This window comes from Dryobates pubescens, chromosome 5, assembly GCF_014839835.1.
Source record: "Dryobates pubescens isolate bDryPub1 chromosome 5, bDryPub1.pri, whole genome shotgun sequence".
Classification (NCBI taxonomy): Eukaryota; Metazoa; Chordata; class Aves; order Piciformes; family Picidae; genus Dryobates; species Dryobates pubescens.
Window position 1 is genome coordinate 22,936,001 of NC_071616.1, and position 17,984 is coordinate 22,953,984.

Here is a 17,984-nt window from a genome sequence, read left to right on the forward strand (position 1 = left end):
TTCAACCTTCTAAACAAGATTAATTCTTCACAAGCAGCCTCCTCTGTAAGAAGGGATGGCAATAAAATTGTATGAGAGCTTTCTTTTCTTTATCCTCCACAAGCTAGGAGTCTCTTATGTTTGGCATCTATTAGCATCCCTAATGCCTGCAACAAACTTGAAGAATGAACTGAGGAAACCTGCTTTGACATGGATCACTAATATACTGCCAAAGGTAGCAGACCAAGGAGAGAGATCAGAGGATAGGTTCAGAAGTCAGACCTAGACCAGGCCTATACCTGTACACTTGGAGCACACAATACCAAATAATGTCTTATCTTCAAGATAAATGTGATGCATGTAGACATAGTGCAGTGATGTAATTCCAAATTGTATTTTTAAAAAAAGGAATTAACTAAAGATTGTCCCTGAGTTAAAACTCTTTTGGTCATGAACCTTGTCAGCCTACGTAACATGCTTGGTACTGCAGGCTCCACAGATGTCAGTTTTCCATTAGACAAATGAGTCCAAAAAGCAGAACAAAAGGCAAGTGTGATGCAAGAGCCAAAGACAAACACACATTAGAGCCTGACTTCATCTCAGATTTATTCAGAACTGTTGTAACTGAAGCAGAACACACAGGGGAAAAAGAAATTTAGAACACACTCTTCATCCTCCATCTCAAAGATTACATTCCTAAACAGGAAGAATATTTCTGTCACATAGCTAAGTTCAAGCATCTATATTATAATGAATAAAATATCTGTCTTGCAGCCTATGGTCATACACAGCAATCTTTTTTCTTAAATAAAAACCACACCAAACCAACAAAATACTAAGAATCACAGTTCTTAAGTAAGAAATTCATACATAAGCAGGAGAAATATAAAAAAATGCATATATTGGTGTTCATAAGAGATTTTTTTATCCTATGGATTAGAGTGACTAATTAAGGATATTCAGTTTTGGCACAGGAAAAACAGTAACCTGTTCTGACTTGGATGGCCTTTTCTTGTAAAGAGTTTAGCTGTTATGGTGTCCCGCATCATGTAAATATTGATACAAAGCTGAGGAACAAATGTAAAATAGCTACTCATGTTGCAGACCAGAAAGTTTTTAAAGCAATATACATAAAACAAAGAGGTAATGGCTATTTATATAGTGTATCCAAAGTGGCCTGGGATAGAAAATATTGCATTCTTGAAGGAGACTGTGTTCAAGATATTAGGGCCTTTTGTTTATTCTTCCAAACAAAACCATCACAAACAATACTCTGCTGTTCCCAATCTCCCCCTCCTTACCAAGCACTACAGCATTTAAAATAACATCTCTAAACCCACATATTTGTCTTATTCAGCTTTATTCTCACACACAGAACTGTGGTTATAGGGCTAGTGTAGAACAAAAAACATCAACCTGACTGAAAATAAAAAACAAGGAGCAGCTCCACACAGTCTAGCAAGCAGCACAACCCCGCTATGCCCTGTGCCACAATGCAGGTTTTAACTTATAACTAAGAGCGACACCTCCCTTAGGAGTGGTGGCTGAACTCTGAGTTATGAAATCAAACAAGAAATACAGCTTTTTGTGACTGCAGAGCTCCAGACAAACAGCAATACTTTCTTCTCATCATTCTCTGCAGGGCTATGGGCAAGCCCTGCCATTATATAAGCTGCCCCAGTGTTCATTACAATTCACAGTGGCATCCAAGGGGTGGGGAGCACAGGCTAGCCCATGAGTGCAAATTCCTGAAGAAGGGCAGCAAACATAGACCCCCTTTTTTGGTAGTTTGTTATAAAACAATCCACACACACCTTTTGAAATGGATATTTAAATTGAATGGTGGTGTTGCAAGACTCAACATGCCTGCTTGGGGTGGGGGTGGGGAGGCCCAAAAAGCACTTCAGTGAAGAGCACAGGCATTTGCCCTAAAATATAAATGACTTGAGCTTTTTACTATAGATAACCAAAACTGCCAAGCAAGACACAGACATGGCCAGTGACAATTAACTTCTCTCTAATGAGCCTGGTGAGTAGAGGAGCCCCAAAAGGCCTCATACCGTCCTGTACATGTGCACCACTCCCAGGAGTTACACGCATGTGTGATGAAGAAAGTCCAGCCATAATAACAATGCAAGTGTCACATTTGCTTCATTAGAGCAATTGAGAACAGAGGAGGGTAATCAGTTATGAAATATACTGAGACTCTTTACATGTCATGAGAAACAGTCCTCCTCTCTTCTGTTTTCAAAATATGGGAGAAATCTTATTTAAGATTTTAGAATTTTTTTTTGTTTTATATTGCCCATTTCATATAGGGATTTCTGTTTCAGTTGAAAAAAAACCCAACACTGGCACTGGGTTTCATCTTGAGAGGAAGTTACAATTTCTTACTTCTTACAGGAATTTCTTGCACTAAACTGAAATTCTTGAGGAAGCTGACAAACTTGCTCATATAAACCTGGATAATGGGACTCTTAGGTGTTTCTAGCAGTTAAGGATGGGGTCAAGAACACAGTCATTTGATGAGATCAGATATCCACACTGAGGGCCTCACCTGAAGAGCCAACAAGGTGAAAAATGGCTAAAATAAATTATGAAGAGAGCTGCATCTAGAGAGGATTAGGAAATATTACACAAAGTCATATGGGAACAAAAAAAGTTATAAGATGTTAGATTTGTTTGGTTTATAAAAGCCAAAGTGGTTCCTTGTCTCCCTGAAAACTTATGAGGATAAGGATTGTACAAGCAAACTCAAGAGAGACAGTAATGTTTCACACAATTACTTTGGACAAAATAAAGCAGCACTAGTAGATTACCCATACTCTATGTTTTCTCAAAGCCAAACAATCCTTCAATACTGACACTGTCATCTCAGGTAAGTGATGCTACTCTAACTGGGTAATCAACTATCAATAATCAAATAAAAAGAGAGCTTATCACACCATTAGTTTTTAAGTCAGAAATCCCCACTGATCTCAAAGGGGCATTCTACTGAAAAGATAATGGGAACCAAAATGGGTCAGGGGAAGTACTTAACTTTCTTCTTTTTCTATAGGCAAGAAATCACAAAACAGTTCATTCAAATCCAAGAGAGAAATAGCATGCAATTTGCAGCTTGATTTCACCATTGATCAGCCAGTAAACAGAATTTATTTATACCCTATTTGATACAGTTATAAAACCCTAAGAAAGGAGATTCTCCCCCATCAACTGCAACAATCAACTGACAGCACTTCTGTTCATTTCAGATACCATGGCACAGTAACACAACAGCATTACCTGAGAGATGTCTTACAGACCACTACTGTATTCCCAGGCTTTCTCACTTTGTATCTGGCTGCTATAAACACATCACTCAGATCGTGAAACTTTGTTAAGGAACTCCCACTCATTAGCTGGAAAGGAAAAGTTTATTTTTCCAAATTGTACAATGTCTTTCTACTAGTAGAAACCATTCAGAATGGCACAGAGCTACATCAACTACTGCCACTAATTGCCCTTAGTTTGGAAACCTCCTTCTGTTCCCTTTTTTAGACCATCACCAAGTTCTACTCCTTCAAAACATTCCCAGCCTCTCCAAAAGTAGTTTACATAATTCTAAACTTTTTTCCTGTCAACTCCTCATTTGACTAGGTTCCAAATGTGTCTCTTTTCTCCCCTCCCAAAGACAGGGTACCATTTATCCAAGAACAGACATCTGTGTGTTAATGACTTTGCAAATAGGCACTGAAATCTTGATGCCATTTTCCCCCTCCTTAAAAATCAAGACACAGAAATTACTGGGAGTCTGAGTAAGTCTGAGGAAAAAAACCAAAACACCAACATCACACAGCACATACTCTGTTCTTTTCAGTGTGATTGCAATTTAGACAGATTCAAAATGTCTGGTAAAAGATCTTAACAATCACATGCATCAAACAGAGAGTCTGTTGAAGCTGCAAGTACTCTGCAATGACTCTTTTGCCTGATTTTGGAATCCAGCATGGTCATTAACAAGATTAAACTCTTTGTTCTTTCAGTCCTCACTCCCTCATTTTGATCTTCAGAGCAAGCACTTTCATGACATGGGGGCAACATTCCCCCTGGTTAGCCTAGACCTTTAGTCAAAGTCAGTCTAGCTCACATCTATAAGCAATAGATAAATGCAATTGAGTCACAAATTCTCAGTCTTACTAATAGATAAACAGTTCAGAGCAGATAAACTGGAATCAAGCTACAGTGCTTTCAAAGATATTTGAGTTCAGACTTAGCATTTCAACCACATAGGCACAGATCCTTTTCAGCTAGAGTTCTATTGCATGAGGCATAAATTACAAGGCTTAAGAGATGATGTTGCTTACTTGTAATATCAACCTCAGCATTTGCAAGTGGAGGCAGGTTAGGTGAGGAAAAGGCATTGAAACTCCCAGCATCCACCTTAGTCACCCTATTTCCCCTGTACAGTTTATTATAAAAATACAGGCACACCTGCAAGACAAGTAAAGAAACAGGTCTATGAATAAGCCAGTAATTAAAAGATTCAGTAGATAAATACTATAGTCCATCCTTTATAAAGTGTTTTCTAAATCTTTAAAGTAACTTGGAGGCTAGCAGATGTTTACAGATCTTACCCTTTCAAAAAGAGTTGGCACATCTGTCATATTGGTTTAAGAATTCAGAACAAAACAAGTCAAGAGCTAACTAGTTTCGTAATCCTCTCAGGAGGCATAGTCTAGCAGACAGCAAATTTGCCTGAGTCCACTTCAGAGATAGAGGAAAGAAATAAGACTTATTAAAAAGTCCATCAGTTATATTTAAATTCATAGTCCAAAACCTTAACAAAAGACCTGGTGAAAATGAGGACAACTTTCAAAAGAGTTACCACTCATAAATAACTAAGTCCCTTGTCAAGTCTCTTAAAGTTTGTCAATTGGAATTCAAAGGAAAAGAGATACCTCAAAGCTGTTATTAATTATGAAGATCTTGGTCAGTCAGCTATTGCTGTTGTCTTACAAGAAGCAGCTTTTGGCACATGGCACAAATGAAATGAGGTATAACCTGACCAGTTTTGTCTCCTGATTTTTGGGCTGCACAGCAACAACTTTAAAGGCAGGGTGCTGAAACCATGGAGGTACTTTCATTCCATTGTATGTAACATCCTTGACACTTCAGTCTTCAGGAATTAGAGGGAGAATATGCTTGTTCCACTTCTGGAGAGACTTTTTAACTGAAAGTTACTTTGAAATTCTAAAATTGACTTAGGAGTGTTTCAGATTCCACATATTTGCAAGGGAACCTCTGATTTCAAGTCTGCTTCAAGCTACATTTCAGACTGGATAGTCTTTACAGATTGTATACAAGCAAAACAGGATACGGCTTGTGAGAAAACAGCAAGTGCTTTGCCATGTAAGTGCCTGTTACCTCAGTGGAATCCTTTTATCTTCCTGTTTAAGTGCAATTCCTTTCTGCCTACCAGATACTTTGAGTATGTAAGTATATGTCTTGGTTGGAGGAAGAAAAGCAGTTTCTGAGATGTCTTCACAGGCAAACAGACCTCAGGAATCACGAACTGCCCAGCAATCAGCAGTGCCCCCAGAAGGTTGGCTCGGCCATCATTTTGCAACTCGTATATGGGCACCTAAAGAGCAGAGACTGAAATTACACTCTGTCCTACACAGCAGAAAAAAATATATTCCACTTATTTAATAAAAGCACATGAATAATTTAGATAACAATGATTTATGACAAATAAAGTTTCCTTCTTCAGACCATTTCAGACTGCAGCAGATGGCAGGATTTCTCTCTGTGCTAAACAGACTTCTTTAAGCGCTTAAAAAGCTAATCAAGAGATGATTGTAGTGTGATTAAGCAGATTAAAAGACTGATTCAGGAAAAATACAAAAAATAGCAGGCACAGAGAAGAAGTGGGTGCACAGAGAAAAAGAAACACCTCCAGATCATACAAAACTGCCACTACGGGCTTCACAACAGCTCTCTTGCACCATCTTTCCTCAACAGGATAGAAAAACTGAGCCAGCAAGTTATTACCAAAAGGACAAGATGAAAACCAGAAATTTGGTCTGCTGATTTCTTTGTCTTTTCAGATTGCCAATTTATTAAAAGAGTCAGATGTCCTTTTAGCAATGAAAAAAAAAAAAAAATCACATGCTCCATTGCTGGATCATATGTCAGGCAGATTTTCAAGCAATAAAGCCAAAAAGAAAGTAAAACCATGAATATGATGTATCACGACTAGACTCTCCCATGTCAAAACATTAAGTGGGAGCCTGCTCCTCACTAGACTTTTGTATTCTGACTTCAAATAGACCACATGTGAAAGGGAAGTTATGAAATGGAGGAGGGGAATTTTACAGTGTGATGTTTCATCTCTTCTTTGTGATTAGAGCTGTATTTTACATTCAAGCATGCTATTCTTCTAAGACAATCCCTCCCCCTCAGACAATATGCAAAGGGCTGATCTCCAGCTAAGAGAATGAAAATTAATAAATACAGTCCTTAGAGGAAAGGAAACAGACCATACTGCATGCTTTGTGGAACAGAAATCATCAAAAATGCATCTAATGCTTTTTGTAAAAAAGGAAAGAAAGAAAGAATGCACCAATGAGTAATATTAAACAGGACAACAACTGATGAAGCAAAACGCAGTAAGCTTCAGGGCTTTACAAGAAAAAAAGGCAGCTAACAACCAGCAGCCACCTGAGGCTGGGAAGATTTTTCTCATATAAACCGATTAATACACAATGGCCACTGAGAGGCTCTTGTATCTTTCTCTGAAGCATCTGGTCCCAGACATAATGAACTACTGGTCTGATTTGGTACAGAGTTGTAAAGTCATTAATGACAAAATTATGGGGCAGATCCTCAGCTGGTAAGCCCATAAATTCTCACTAATTTTGACCATCACTGTGTTCACTCACCCTGGCCTGAGGCCTGCCCTGTACTAAATTACACAGTGACAAACAGGATACTACCTAGTTTTACAAATAAAAAAAAAAAAAAAAGAAAGCAAACTTTTGAATTCAACTTCAGATTAAGTCCATTACCTGAGATCCTGTCAGAACAACAGTTTTACCCAGGTTCTCACACATGAAGGATAAGGCTGAAGCTGTGTAGGCCATGGTATCAGTACCGTGAAGGATCACAAAACCATCATACTTTTCATAATGCTCCTGGAGATGGAGAGGCAGTTTCCACACTGTTAGAGTAATGCACTGGTATCAGCAAGTGGGGTACACAGTGCATTATTTTCACTGTTGCAAGCATCAGCATATTCTTTAAAAAGCACCACACTCAATTCCTCCCAAAGTTATCCTGTTTTCAGTTTAAGGGTTAACAGGACAGTAGACACTAGAGCCAGTCATTCCAATTACAGAACAGTCAAAGAGATTCTTCTATGCGTACATATTAATGCAGCATTTTTAAACCAGAAGACTGCTAATTAAGAAAAGCTTAGCAATGGCTTTAAACAGAAATGTTAACATATGCAAATTAGTTGCATAGTCTGATTTCTTGTTGCTGCTTTTGCTTTAGGGATTACACCATTTACAGGAACAGATTAGGCAAACCAAGGCTATGATAATGTATAGAAAAAAATGTCCATTTAGTCCGGGTGGCAGACAGGCAAATTGCCAGTGTAAGATTGCCCTCTTCTGTCGAGAAGATCCTCTGCAGCAACATGTGACTTCTGCAGCAGAGAGAGGTGAAGAGGCTTATTAGTGCTCATTAAAGGTACATACACTTGCTGGGTTTTGAAAAGCCCCTTAGACTTTCAGGCATGTACAGATGCAAAAAGGAAATTTATAATAACTTTAATCTACATATAATTCCACACAGGAGCTTTTTAAAATGCAAAACCATGAATGACGTGGTTCATCTTGCTGGCTTTTGGAGGAAAAAGTGTTTCCTCCCCACATTAGTACGTGATGCACAAAGTAAACATACTAGTGAAAGACACTGTCTCTGATGCAGCTTGGTAATACGGAAATGATTACACAGAAGTCAAAGCAGATAGATGAAGTGCCAGCATGGGCAATAAAAGGGGAGTTGCCATAGAACTACATTTATTTTTATTGACAATTGTTATGCTACATGCTTGGCATCTCATGATAATAAGATGACCTCCAAACTAACCTACAGATTTCTATTTGTCCTTTCACTATGTCTTCACTGATATTCATGCTTACGTGTTGCTACCTACTGGATGTTTCAAGCAGAACACCACCAGCGCTGCCTGATCTTTCTGTAGGCCAGACTACAGCACGATGCAGGAAGCATGCTGTAAATTATCCACCAATACAGTAACAAGATTAAGTATCAAGAAGGGCTGAGATTACAGAAATAGCCCTCTCTAACTTAATCAGTACACTCACAAATATTTTCAGCCCTATGTACCTTATTAGATGCAGAACAACATAGCTTGGTTTAAGCTTTATAACATAAAAGATCAGGCTGGCATTTAAGGATGCATCCCACAGAAATACATTAGTATGTTTCAGTCTGGAAAGTCATCAGCATGTTACATCTCTGCCAAGTACATGTCCAACACAAAGTGGCAGTGTCTATACTTAAGCCAGATAGTTGAAGTGAGGTTTGTTCCCCATTCTCAGCACTTTCACTTAGTGCATATTTTTATATACAGAGAAGCTACACACGGCGTACAGGAAAGAAACACTTTTTGTATAATAAAACAAATATGCCATTAAGGAGGAAAGGTGAATTCTCTCCTGTTCACTTTGGGATTACTGCCTTTTACTCTTGGCCCTGGGTTTTTCCCATCTGCGTGCATGCTCCATTCTAGAGGCTCTCTATCAACACACCAGCTTTGTCTCTTCTCTGACCTGAAAAGATGCATTTGATAGGAGGAGCACCATCCTTGGTTTGGTGGTTTCAGGATTAGAAGACCTAGAGGTGAAGGACTGTTAGCTGAATCTTCAGCATCAAACCCTGCACGACTTTACTGTTCACATGCATTCTGACAGCTTGGTCAAACGTGGAAATTTACACTACAAAGCTCACTGTCACAGAGCTAGCAGCAATGGAAGAGAATATCTTACTATGCCACACTTACTTATTTCCAACAGCTATATATGAATTCCTGGTGGGAAGTATTTGAAATGCTTTGCATTCTTACTTTCTTAAAAGCAGACAGCTAAGTTCAGACATGGGGACAGACACAGAGAAATGCTGATGTTAATCTAGAGAAGGATACAATTAATGTATCTATATATACAGAAATATTCAGGGCTTTACACATTTTCCACTGTGGGAAACCTAACCAGGATAGCATTTTTTCTGCTGACTGCAAAGCCAAAGCTAGTCAAGTCTGTCTTTGTCCAGAGTAAGAAAAGCACAAAAGAGTGGAATTATTTTATGTTAATAGTCAATTATTAGGCTACTTCAACACTAAAGTGATGTGTAACTAAGCAACATTCAGTTAAAGTTACCTATACCTAAGGATTTTCTTCAACATTTTTGGACAGTGATTTTAAGTCAAAATTTCAGAACATATCAACCTACATATTACATATCTTACTCTATCATAGCTGTAACTTTCTTGTTTATTTTCTTGTATGGAATTATCATACGACTTATCATTGGAAGAGCTACCTAATTTCAATGAGTTTGCAACATTTTTGAAAGGACAAAAAGATAAAATCAGCAAGCCTTGCAAGCAGAGTACTTGTTACTTTGCAAGTAAGCAATCAAGGCATATAACATTTACATTTTAAACAATCAAGTATATCCATATAGCACTACTGAAATATTCTATGTTACTAAGTACACTACATGCACTGATGGCTTCATTGAAGCAAATTAATTCTTATTCCACACTGTAGTACCTCAAGTTTCTTTGCAATTTTGGCCCAATCATCCGGTGTCATGTTGGAAGAATCAAGCAGTGGTGAGAGCTCCAGGATTGTGTAAAAAATTCTTTTGTTTTCCTTAGAGAGACTATGAATAAAGAAAAAAAGTTTAAAGGGGGAAAAAAAAAAGTTTAAATCTTAATGCTAACATCAGTCCATAGCTTCTGTTTTTTTTCTTTAAATCAATAGTTTTTACACTTTTCCTCCCCATCGCCAGTCAGGAAAAAAGGTCTTAAATTCAGAACACTAAGTTTATAAGTTCAAGGACTGATGTGGTTTAAAGCACAAATCCCTAAATTAAATTTAATAACAATAACTTGAGAGGTGGAGAGGGGCCAGAAAAACTAAAGACAGAAAAGATGATCCCAGATTTTTTAAAGTTTGGAACTGAGTTCTAGCAAAAGTTGATACAAAGCCTTAAGGTTAAAAAAACCGCTTCCTAAGCTATTGAGAGGAATCTATAAAGCTCCCAAGAGTTATAGGAAGTCAGCAGAAGAGTTGCAATAACTTTCTGATCCTTTGACAAATATAAATAGATACCCTATAAACAGACATTTTTTCCTGACACAAATGGCATCTTCTCTTGAGAGTTGTGACTGGGATTAATTTTTGTGACCTTTAGAAGATCCACTCTTCCCAGTTTCTCTGACCTCATATTTCAGAAATAACTCTTAGTTAGTTAAGATCTTCAAGTGCACTGTTGCCTTTGCTAGTAAAAGGCTAACATTGCAAAATTCCAGTCCTAGCCTATTTGGCCTGTTGACACTTCAGTAAGAAAGCTTGCTACATGGTACCAGCTGTCTCTTACAATGCAGAACTAAAGCTTGTCATAGTAGCAAGGATCTTAAAATACTGACACAGGTTGAAATCAGAGACCTCAGTACTATAAACAACCCACTGGCGATCAGTTATTGGCCACTGAGCAAGTGCAACCTTGACAGCTAGGAAAAGACCAATCAAAGTACAATAAGAACAAGACAAAGCAAGTATGCAAGAGAGAAAAAAAATCCCACAAAACCAAAACAAACCAAAACATCAAGCAATAGGATAAAGTACCTATGAGGCTGAGAAACATACCACTTTCAAACATCATGCAGTGTGTTGCCCAGCAGATGGAGGCCAAAGATTAAAAACTGTCTAGACACTAAGCATTTTACTCCACCTCAAATTTACAGGGGACTTATCAAAGATGATGATGGTGAGCAACCACATTAGGACTGTTCTGGCTATAAGCCTGCTGTCTGCCCTCTCTGCCTCCAATCACAAGTCTCCCTTTCTCCATCTGTCTATCTCAAGAGATCTGAATCTTCAAGGACCTTTGATTTGACAGCCAAAGGAACTGCATACAGAGCACGTGTTTCACCCCACAAAACGTGCTTATTTCTCCATATGAATTTTCTAACCTGTCCAAATAAATTCAACTTTACAGTTAAGATTTGGAGTAATACAATAACACTACTACTACTATTTTATGCTACCTTTCAGAAGCTTGAAAGAGGATATTCACCATTTTCACGCATGGTGTGGTCAATGAGCAGCTACCAAAAAGCTGCTGGTGGGCCAGCTCTGCCCTTCCTACTTGTTCTTTTCAGGCAACCATCTGGAGCATGTTTAAACAGGATCACCTTCAGAGCATTCTCAGTGCTCTTCCACTGCCTGAGGGTGATGTGAAGTTCCCTGCCAGATGTAACTGAGACAGATATTGCAGCACTTACAGTGGAAGACAGTCAAAGGCTATAGAAAAGACCAGGACACTGCATGGATGTATAAAAGTTCCCTAAATAAGGTGTTTACTGTACAGAAAAGTTGATTACCTTCCCCCAGAATACAAAGTAGTGTTTTGTTCCCACTTTCTATTCCTGTATATATTTATAGCAATACAAAATATGCAAAAAAGAGTCAGTTATCAGTTCTTCAGCTAATAATATCTGCAGACCTGCTCCCTGTATGGGGTATGCAAGACAGCTGCATACAGCAGTGAGAGCATTTAAACAATGTGTAGTTTTCATTCATAAACAGCTGATAAATTGAACATAAAAAGTTAAATTTCATATGAAAAATTGCCTTGTTGGATATTATATTTGCATGCTAAGAGTAACTTTTGAAGTCAGTTGGGAAAAAAATATCTGTGAAAACTCCCGAGGATGTGCTGCTTAAATACAACACAACATACTCACCCCAGAGACCAGCCTAGTACATCAATTTTGATTCCTCTCTCCAAAAAGAGACTATATCGTTCCTCTTAGATCAAAGATATCACACAGGCATACAAAGTTTACAAAATCCTCCTATTTTCTCTCTCCTGAGAAACTCACAGTATTTCTCAACTGCCTAGTTAAAATATCACTCAGGTAGCACAGAAGAGAAAATGGCACATTGCCACTACTAACAACAAATAACACTAAGCAGTGCCAGAAAAGAAAAACAAACAAACAAAGAAACAAAGATTGTTTTTTAAAACCTTGATTTTTATGTGAATAATTGTTTTAATCTTTTCTTCATGGAAAAAGTGTGTCAGGAGAAGTATATTTAGGACTCAAAAGGGTATATTAGTATGGTTTTGCTATATTTCAAATCCTTTGAGGTATTTTTAAGTTATTTTGTTACAAGCAAAATACCGTACAAAATACAAGTACCATAACAGAGCTCCATTTTTCTTAGTATCATCATATTTAGCACAAACTGTATGTTCATATCAACACTACTCCACCAAGAGTTCATTTCATTTTCCCATACCCCTTTCCTGCTATCTGCCTTTTACAAGGTTACTTCTAAAAGCTTTACACAGAGACCTCAACACAAAATAGAAATAAATAAATAAACCTTACATTTTCTTTGTATGTCCTAACTTTCTTCTTAAAGATTAAAGAATATCCAGTTTTACACTTATAGCAAAACAACTACAGTCCCATTTATCTTTGAATGACTGTGTAAAATCATCCTTCGTGCAAAGTTAACATGTTTACAGGAGTAGAGTCATTCATCACAGCTGGGGAATATCTCAAATTAGCATACTGCCCTCTAAATAAAACCTATAAGCCTATTAATCATTGCCCAGCAGTTAAGAAGCAAAGCAAATTGTAAGATCATCGCTTATTATCATAATGTTGCATAAATTTGGGAAAGACAATCAGTTCTTAAGAGTTTTTTTAAGCCAGAAGGCCTGCAGAATTAAAGCCATGAGGCCCATTCACAGATGCATTAATTAGATGCTACTTTTTCAGACATATGCCAACAATAATTCACACAGAGCTGTATAGACAGTTTCTTAATTTCTATACAGTATTTTAACATTCACAGAAAAAAATGCAAGATTAAGGTGCCCAGAATAGTTACCTAAATTAAAAGTTATTTCTTAAGCAGTTGTATGATACTTCATTGCAAATATACGAAAACAGACATTTTCTATCATGTCAGACACAGAAAGCTTATTCCTTGTAAGTCAACATAAGCATTTTTGCTAATCTCATAATGTATTCTTCACATTAAATAGTTGGAGATGTAATTAACAAGCTATTTCCTATCCTTCCCTCTCCAAGGAACATATACTTACGGGAGCACCAATGTGTTATCTGGAAATTCATGGTAGTTGTTCAGTTTTGTTTCCTGGGCATATGCCTCGTCATGCAGCATCGGCATAGTTTTCAAGTTGCTTACTAATTTATTGGCTTCAGGAGCAAGTCCTTAAAGATAAAGAATAAAGGAAGTAAATAAAGGAGCAGGGATGGAGGAATCAAGTGATGTAGTAAGGAGGGAAGAAGTCAAGCTATTCAACAGTTTTCCCAGCCTTCAAATGAAATGTAAATAGTCAATTGCCACTGCAGGAACATGAAAAATGAAATATAAGCAATACATCTCTGCAGTTACTTTCTTGACTTGAAATAACTAAATCCTTTATTTAAATAAATAATGATACAAATCTCCTTCGTTGCAAAAATTTATGCAACTTTTACAACTGTAGCAAGAAGCTACCACTCTCTTTTTACATTTGCCAAAGCCACTCTCTACCTGGTGGCAAGAGACTTATGAAACATTGAGCCTTATTTTGTAATATAAAGTTGTGATATTTTTAGCTAAGCTTATTAGCCTGCAGTGTTATTGTCACAAATAGCAAGCTACTAGTATGACTGTTGTAAAGTTGCATGCTGTGTCTCATTGTCAGTGGCAATAGCATTTTCACAGAAAAAAAAAAGTAAGAGAGAAAGGTAAAGCAAATCCCACAGCAGTTATTGTGCACTGCCAGATATACACAAAGATCTATCTACCTCTCTATATATACCAAGATAGAGAAACCTCAGCTTCCCAAAACAGTCTTAACTAAGTGCTCAAATCACTCCCTCCTGAACAGGTCCTTCCCACTAGCAGGTTTATGACTGAACATCTCAACTGACAAGAGGTAGTGAAGTTGCATAGCTGCTGAAAAAAAAGCCAAAACCACAGGCAGATCTTAATCTCTGTCCCTTCTTGTGATGTTGTCTTACTCTCCGTGGCAGGAGCCCTAAGACCGTTGGGGCTTAAATTATTCTAAGTACATCTAGCGTTTGTTGAATCTGCAGGCATTCTGGTTGCATCACATATTTCAAAAAGAATCCACATGCCATTCTGTTAGAAAGAAAGGGACCTAAATTACTGATGTTATAGTCCTTAGCATCATAGAACTGAGTTCATTGGTAGATCTTGCAACTCATCTCCCAGTATCCTCTTTCAGGATGGACAGCAACAGTGTTGGCATTTACCAGCAGAGGCCATTCTGGTTTTGACTTTTGAGACTTTTTTATTCAAGAAACTTCCATTAGAGGTACTTCCTCATGGACTTCAAGCCTCTTCTGGCATTGCTGTCCAGTTCAGTTTGATCTCAGTGAATGTGTTTTATACCATCTGTTCAGAAGACGAACAAACTCTCAGATCTCTTTATTCTACTCTGCTAGTTCTAATTATTCCTAATTTGAGGCTACTTCCTAGTTCTGCTGTTTAAACGTGAATCTCACCCAATTCAGCATCTGTTCTGTCGGGATTTTTTTGCTCCACTTTCAAACAGCAAAGTTTATTTAAAATGTTTTTTAAAGCCCAGAGAACATTTTCAGCAGTATTTCTATCTTTTCCCACTTACTTTCCAAACTGATGGGAAAATCCTTAAGAACTCCCTAACCTCCCTCCTGGCTCGCCTTAAATGAAATAGCAGGCCTCCTCACAGCCAACTCTCTCACAGGACGGCACCAGCATTTGAGTGGCTTTGTTTGGATTCCTGCTGGAACACTTTGTTTTACAGAATATACTTAACATGCTTTCAAGTTTCGGATGTTTCATTCATTCAGCTATAATCACAGCTTTTCCTGTTGAGGATGTTCCTAGTTTAATCACAAATGGCCACTTCTGCTGCACTTGGGCATAGAATTATTTTGGCTCCGAAATGCAGCCCAGTTTCAAGTGTTTACTCAGTGTTTTCTTATTATTCTTCTGTCTGTTCAATGTTCATCTTGCTCTGAATATTGGCAACGGTTAGACTGTTTACTTTTTGTATTTGTCTCAGGAACCAAAGAGCTGATGTAGGTTAATATCCTTAAATCCCTTCTTTAAAAGGGGCAGTTCCTCAACTCTTAATCACAAATCTGTTGGGATTTTTCTGTAATTACTTGCACTAACTTAAACTTTTTTTTAAAAAAGATATTTGGCAGATGTACCCAACATGGCCCACTTACAATCTATGCAGTCCCATAAATGCATCCACATTTAGCAGTCTCTTCTACTCAAGTGCAACTGTTTTAAGAACACTTCTACTTCATTATGCATGAAAAACATCTTTTGTGAGCGAAGCTTGTTAACCAAGTACTTGAAGCAACTTCACTCCTGCAGAGAAGAGGCACTCTGTGCAACTTGTCCAAATAGCTCTCATCAATTCCTGTCTTTTCCTTCTTTACCTGGCCAACCCCAGCATCACAAAGCAGACAAAGGCAGAACAGCAAACAAGCAACTGTGGCCGAGGACAGCAAGTATGGTTCTGTCTCATCTACAGCCGAGGACTCTGTTTTTCACTCTGATGCTGTAGATAACACAGTTATTGCTACTTGCCAATCAAGATATCTCATCACTTATGCTGCGGCAGAGAACAGGGAGCTGGAAAAGTCTGATGCAGCTGTGTCAGCAGGGCTCTGTACTCAAGAAAATTCACGGGCTGAGGACATCATTCCCAACACTAACAAACTCTCCATGCCGAAGAACACAAAGGACTTCACTAAACCAGTTTTTACCTATAGGAATATCAACAGAAATGCCATATCCACATACTGTGCCCAAAAGTAATGATTACATTTCGCAAAGGCTGAGAAGCAGAAAGTTTGTCAAAATGCCAATTTCTTCAGCTGTAGTACTTGGAGCTTTTGGAAGTGAGGTGCATAGTTTTCAAACAGAAAAAGGCTTAGACTACAGCAGTCAGTTCTTTGTCAGCCTAGCACATCTAAAGACAGATAATTAACTAAGTCATCCAGGCAGACTATATTCCAAGATAAGTAATCCTTCAAATGGGACTCAGCTTAGTTCTATTTATATTTGCTGGGTGGTTTTATTCTTAATATCTCAGTAAAAGGTAGGACAGAGATCCAGCCTACAAGCCCAAGTAAAAGATCTCCCCAAAGGCACCAGCCAGGAGGAACATAAACAAAAGGGTGAAGCAAAGATTAGTATCACAGTAACCTCACTAAGTGCAGAAAGATACTCTTTCTAAAATGAGCTACTGAGAAGCCAGAAAAAAAATGCTGTAGGAAGAATTAAGTAGGAGGAAGTAGAAGGAAGAATTTTTTAAAACTCACTTAAATGGCTTATTTGACAGCAAAAACATGAATACTGAGAGAGTCTGCAGCTAAGTCTGGTTGTCACTCAACTCACATATTCAGAAATACACTATCCATCCTCTGAAGATTACTCACGCAGAGGTAACCTGTAGGTGTGCAAAAAGTCCAACAAGTCCAAAAAATGCTGGTGCTGCCACACATACACATGCCAACTGCAGAACCTCTGCAGGAGGTTTACAATCAGATACCACAGTGATAACTACTCCACACAGACACAATGAGCCCACGGAATTTGACTCTATCAGCCTTGTACGTGGGGGTAGTTTTGAACAGGAACATATTCCTACAAAGGCCATAGAAAAGCTTGTAAGCCTAGACAGAAAGGAGTTAGGTATAAACCTAGCTGGATCTCCTCACTTTTAGCAGGTGCTCTATGAAAGGTTTCGTGCAGTTCAGGGGGGCTACTCCTGTTCACTTGAAATAAAACACTTGTATTTCTTCGTATGGTTGTAAACAGGTATTTTCTATCCATTGATTAATTAAAAAAAAAGGGGAAAAAAAAGGCAAGTACATTTTTTTCTGTTGAAGCAAGCTGCCTTTCCCATGCCCTTTCACCAGTTTCTGCCTGAACGCTAAGACTGCCAAATGTTCTGAAAGAGGTACTCTGGCTGCTCAGCTGCTAGATCTGTGTATGAAAAACAGGATGAAACCCTCACCAGGATGCAGCAAGCCAGTATCATTTGCTTTATTATTCGGACATTATTATTATTTGCACATGTTTTAATGACTGACACTTGTTTAAGCAAAAGGGAAAAAAGGCATACAATATGAGAAGTTATGGAGTTCATTTATACAAGAATGAGATGGGATTTTATTTTATTTGCATTTAAATGGTGTTAGGAAACTGAGAAAATAAAAGTTGACATTTTAGTATAGACAATGCAGACAAAGAGAGGAAAGTCACCATATATCATTTGAAGTATGCACCTTTAAAAAAAAAATCTGTGACAGTTTAAATGCAAAGGTGACAGGCATAAAAAACCCCAACCAACCAAACAAAAAAACACTCTTGAATGAAGTCAAGAGCTGGTAGGACAGCAGCAGAAGCCTGGCCATAGGCAGGTGAGCACAGATGCTGCTGTATCTGATCTCGTGTGTATGACGCTTGGCGGCAGGCTTGCTGCCACACTTGCATCAGCTCTATCTGTCAGGTCACCACTTGAAAATCCTCTAGGTGGCCAACAACTCCAAACAGCCCACGCTCTTCCTAGTGGGAACGTGAGGCAGCCTGGGATGGTGGCTCTTTTGGGGCTATAAAAAGACTGCATGACTAGTATGATTAAGCTCGTTT

General features: G+C 38.2%; 1 protein-coding gene across 2 annotated transcripts in view; it reads right to left on the minus strand.

Moving 5' to 3' along the window:
• Window positions 1–17,984, minus strand: part of ASPG (asparaginase) — a 47,361-nt gene that overhangs the window by 28,208 nt on the left and 1,169 nt on the right. For both annotated transcript variants that reach the window (XM_054161776.1, XM_054161775.1), the window contains exons 2-6: window positions 13,399–13,528; window positions 9,822–9,933; window positions 7,026–7,151; window positions 5,516–5,599; window positions 4,323–4,449 (exon numbers count right to left, since the gene is read on the minus strand). In XM_054161776.1, coding sequence (XP_054017751.1) covers window positions 4,323–4,449; window positions 5,516–5,599; window positions 7,026–7,151; window positions 9,822–9,933; window positions 13,399–13,528 — 579 coding nt within the window. The remainder of the gene's footprint in view (window positions 1–4,322; window positions 4,450–5,515; window positions 5,600–7,025; window positions 7,152–9,821; window positions 9,934–13,398; window positions 13,529–17,984) is intronic.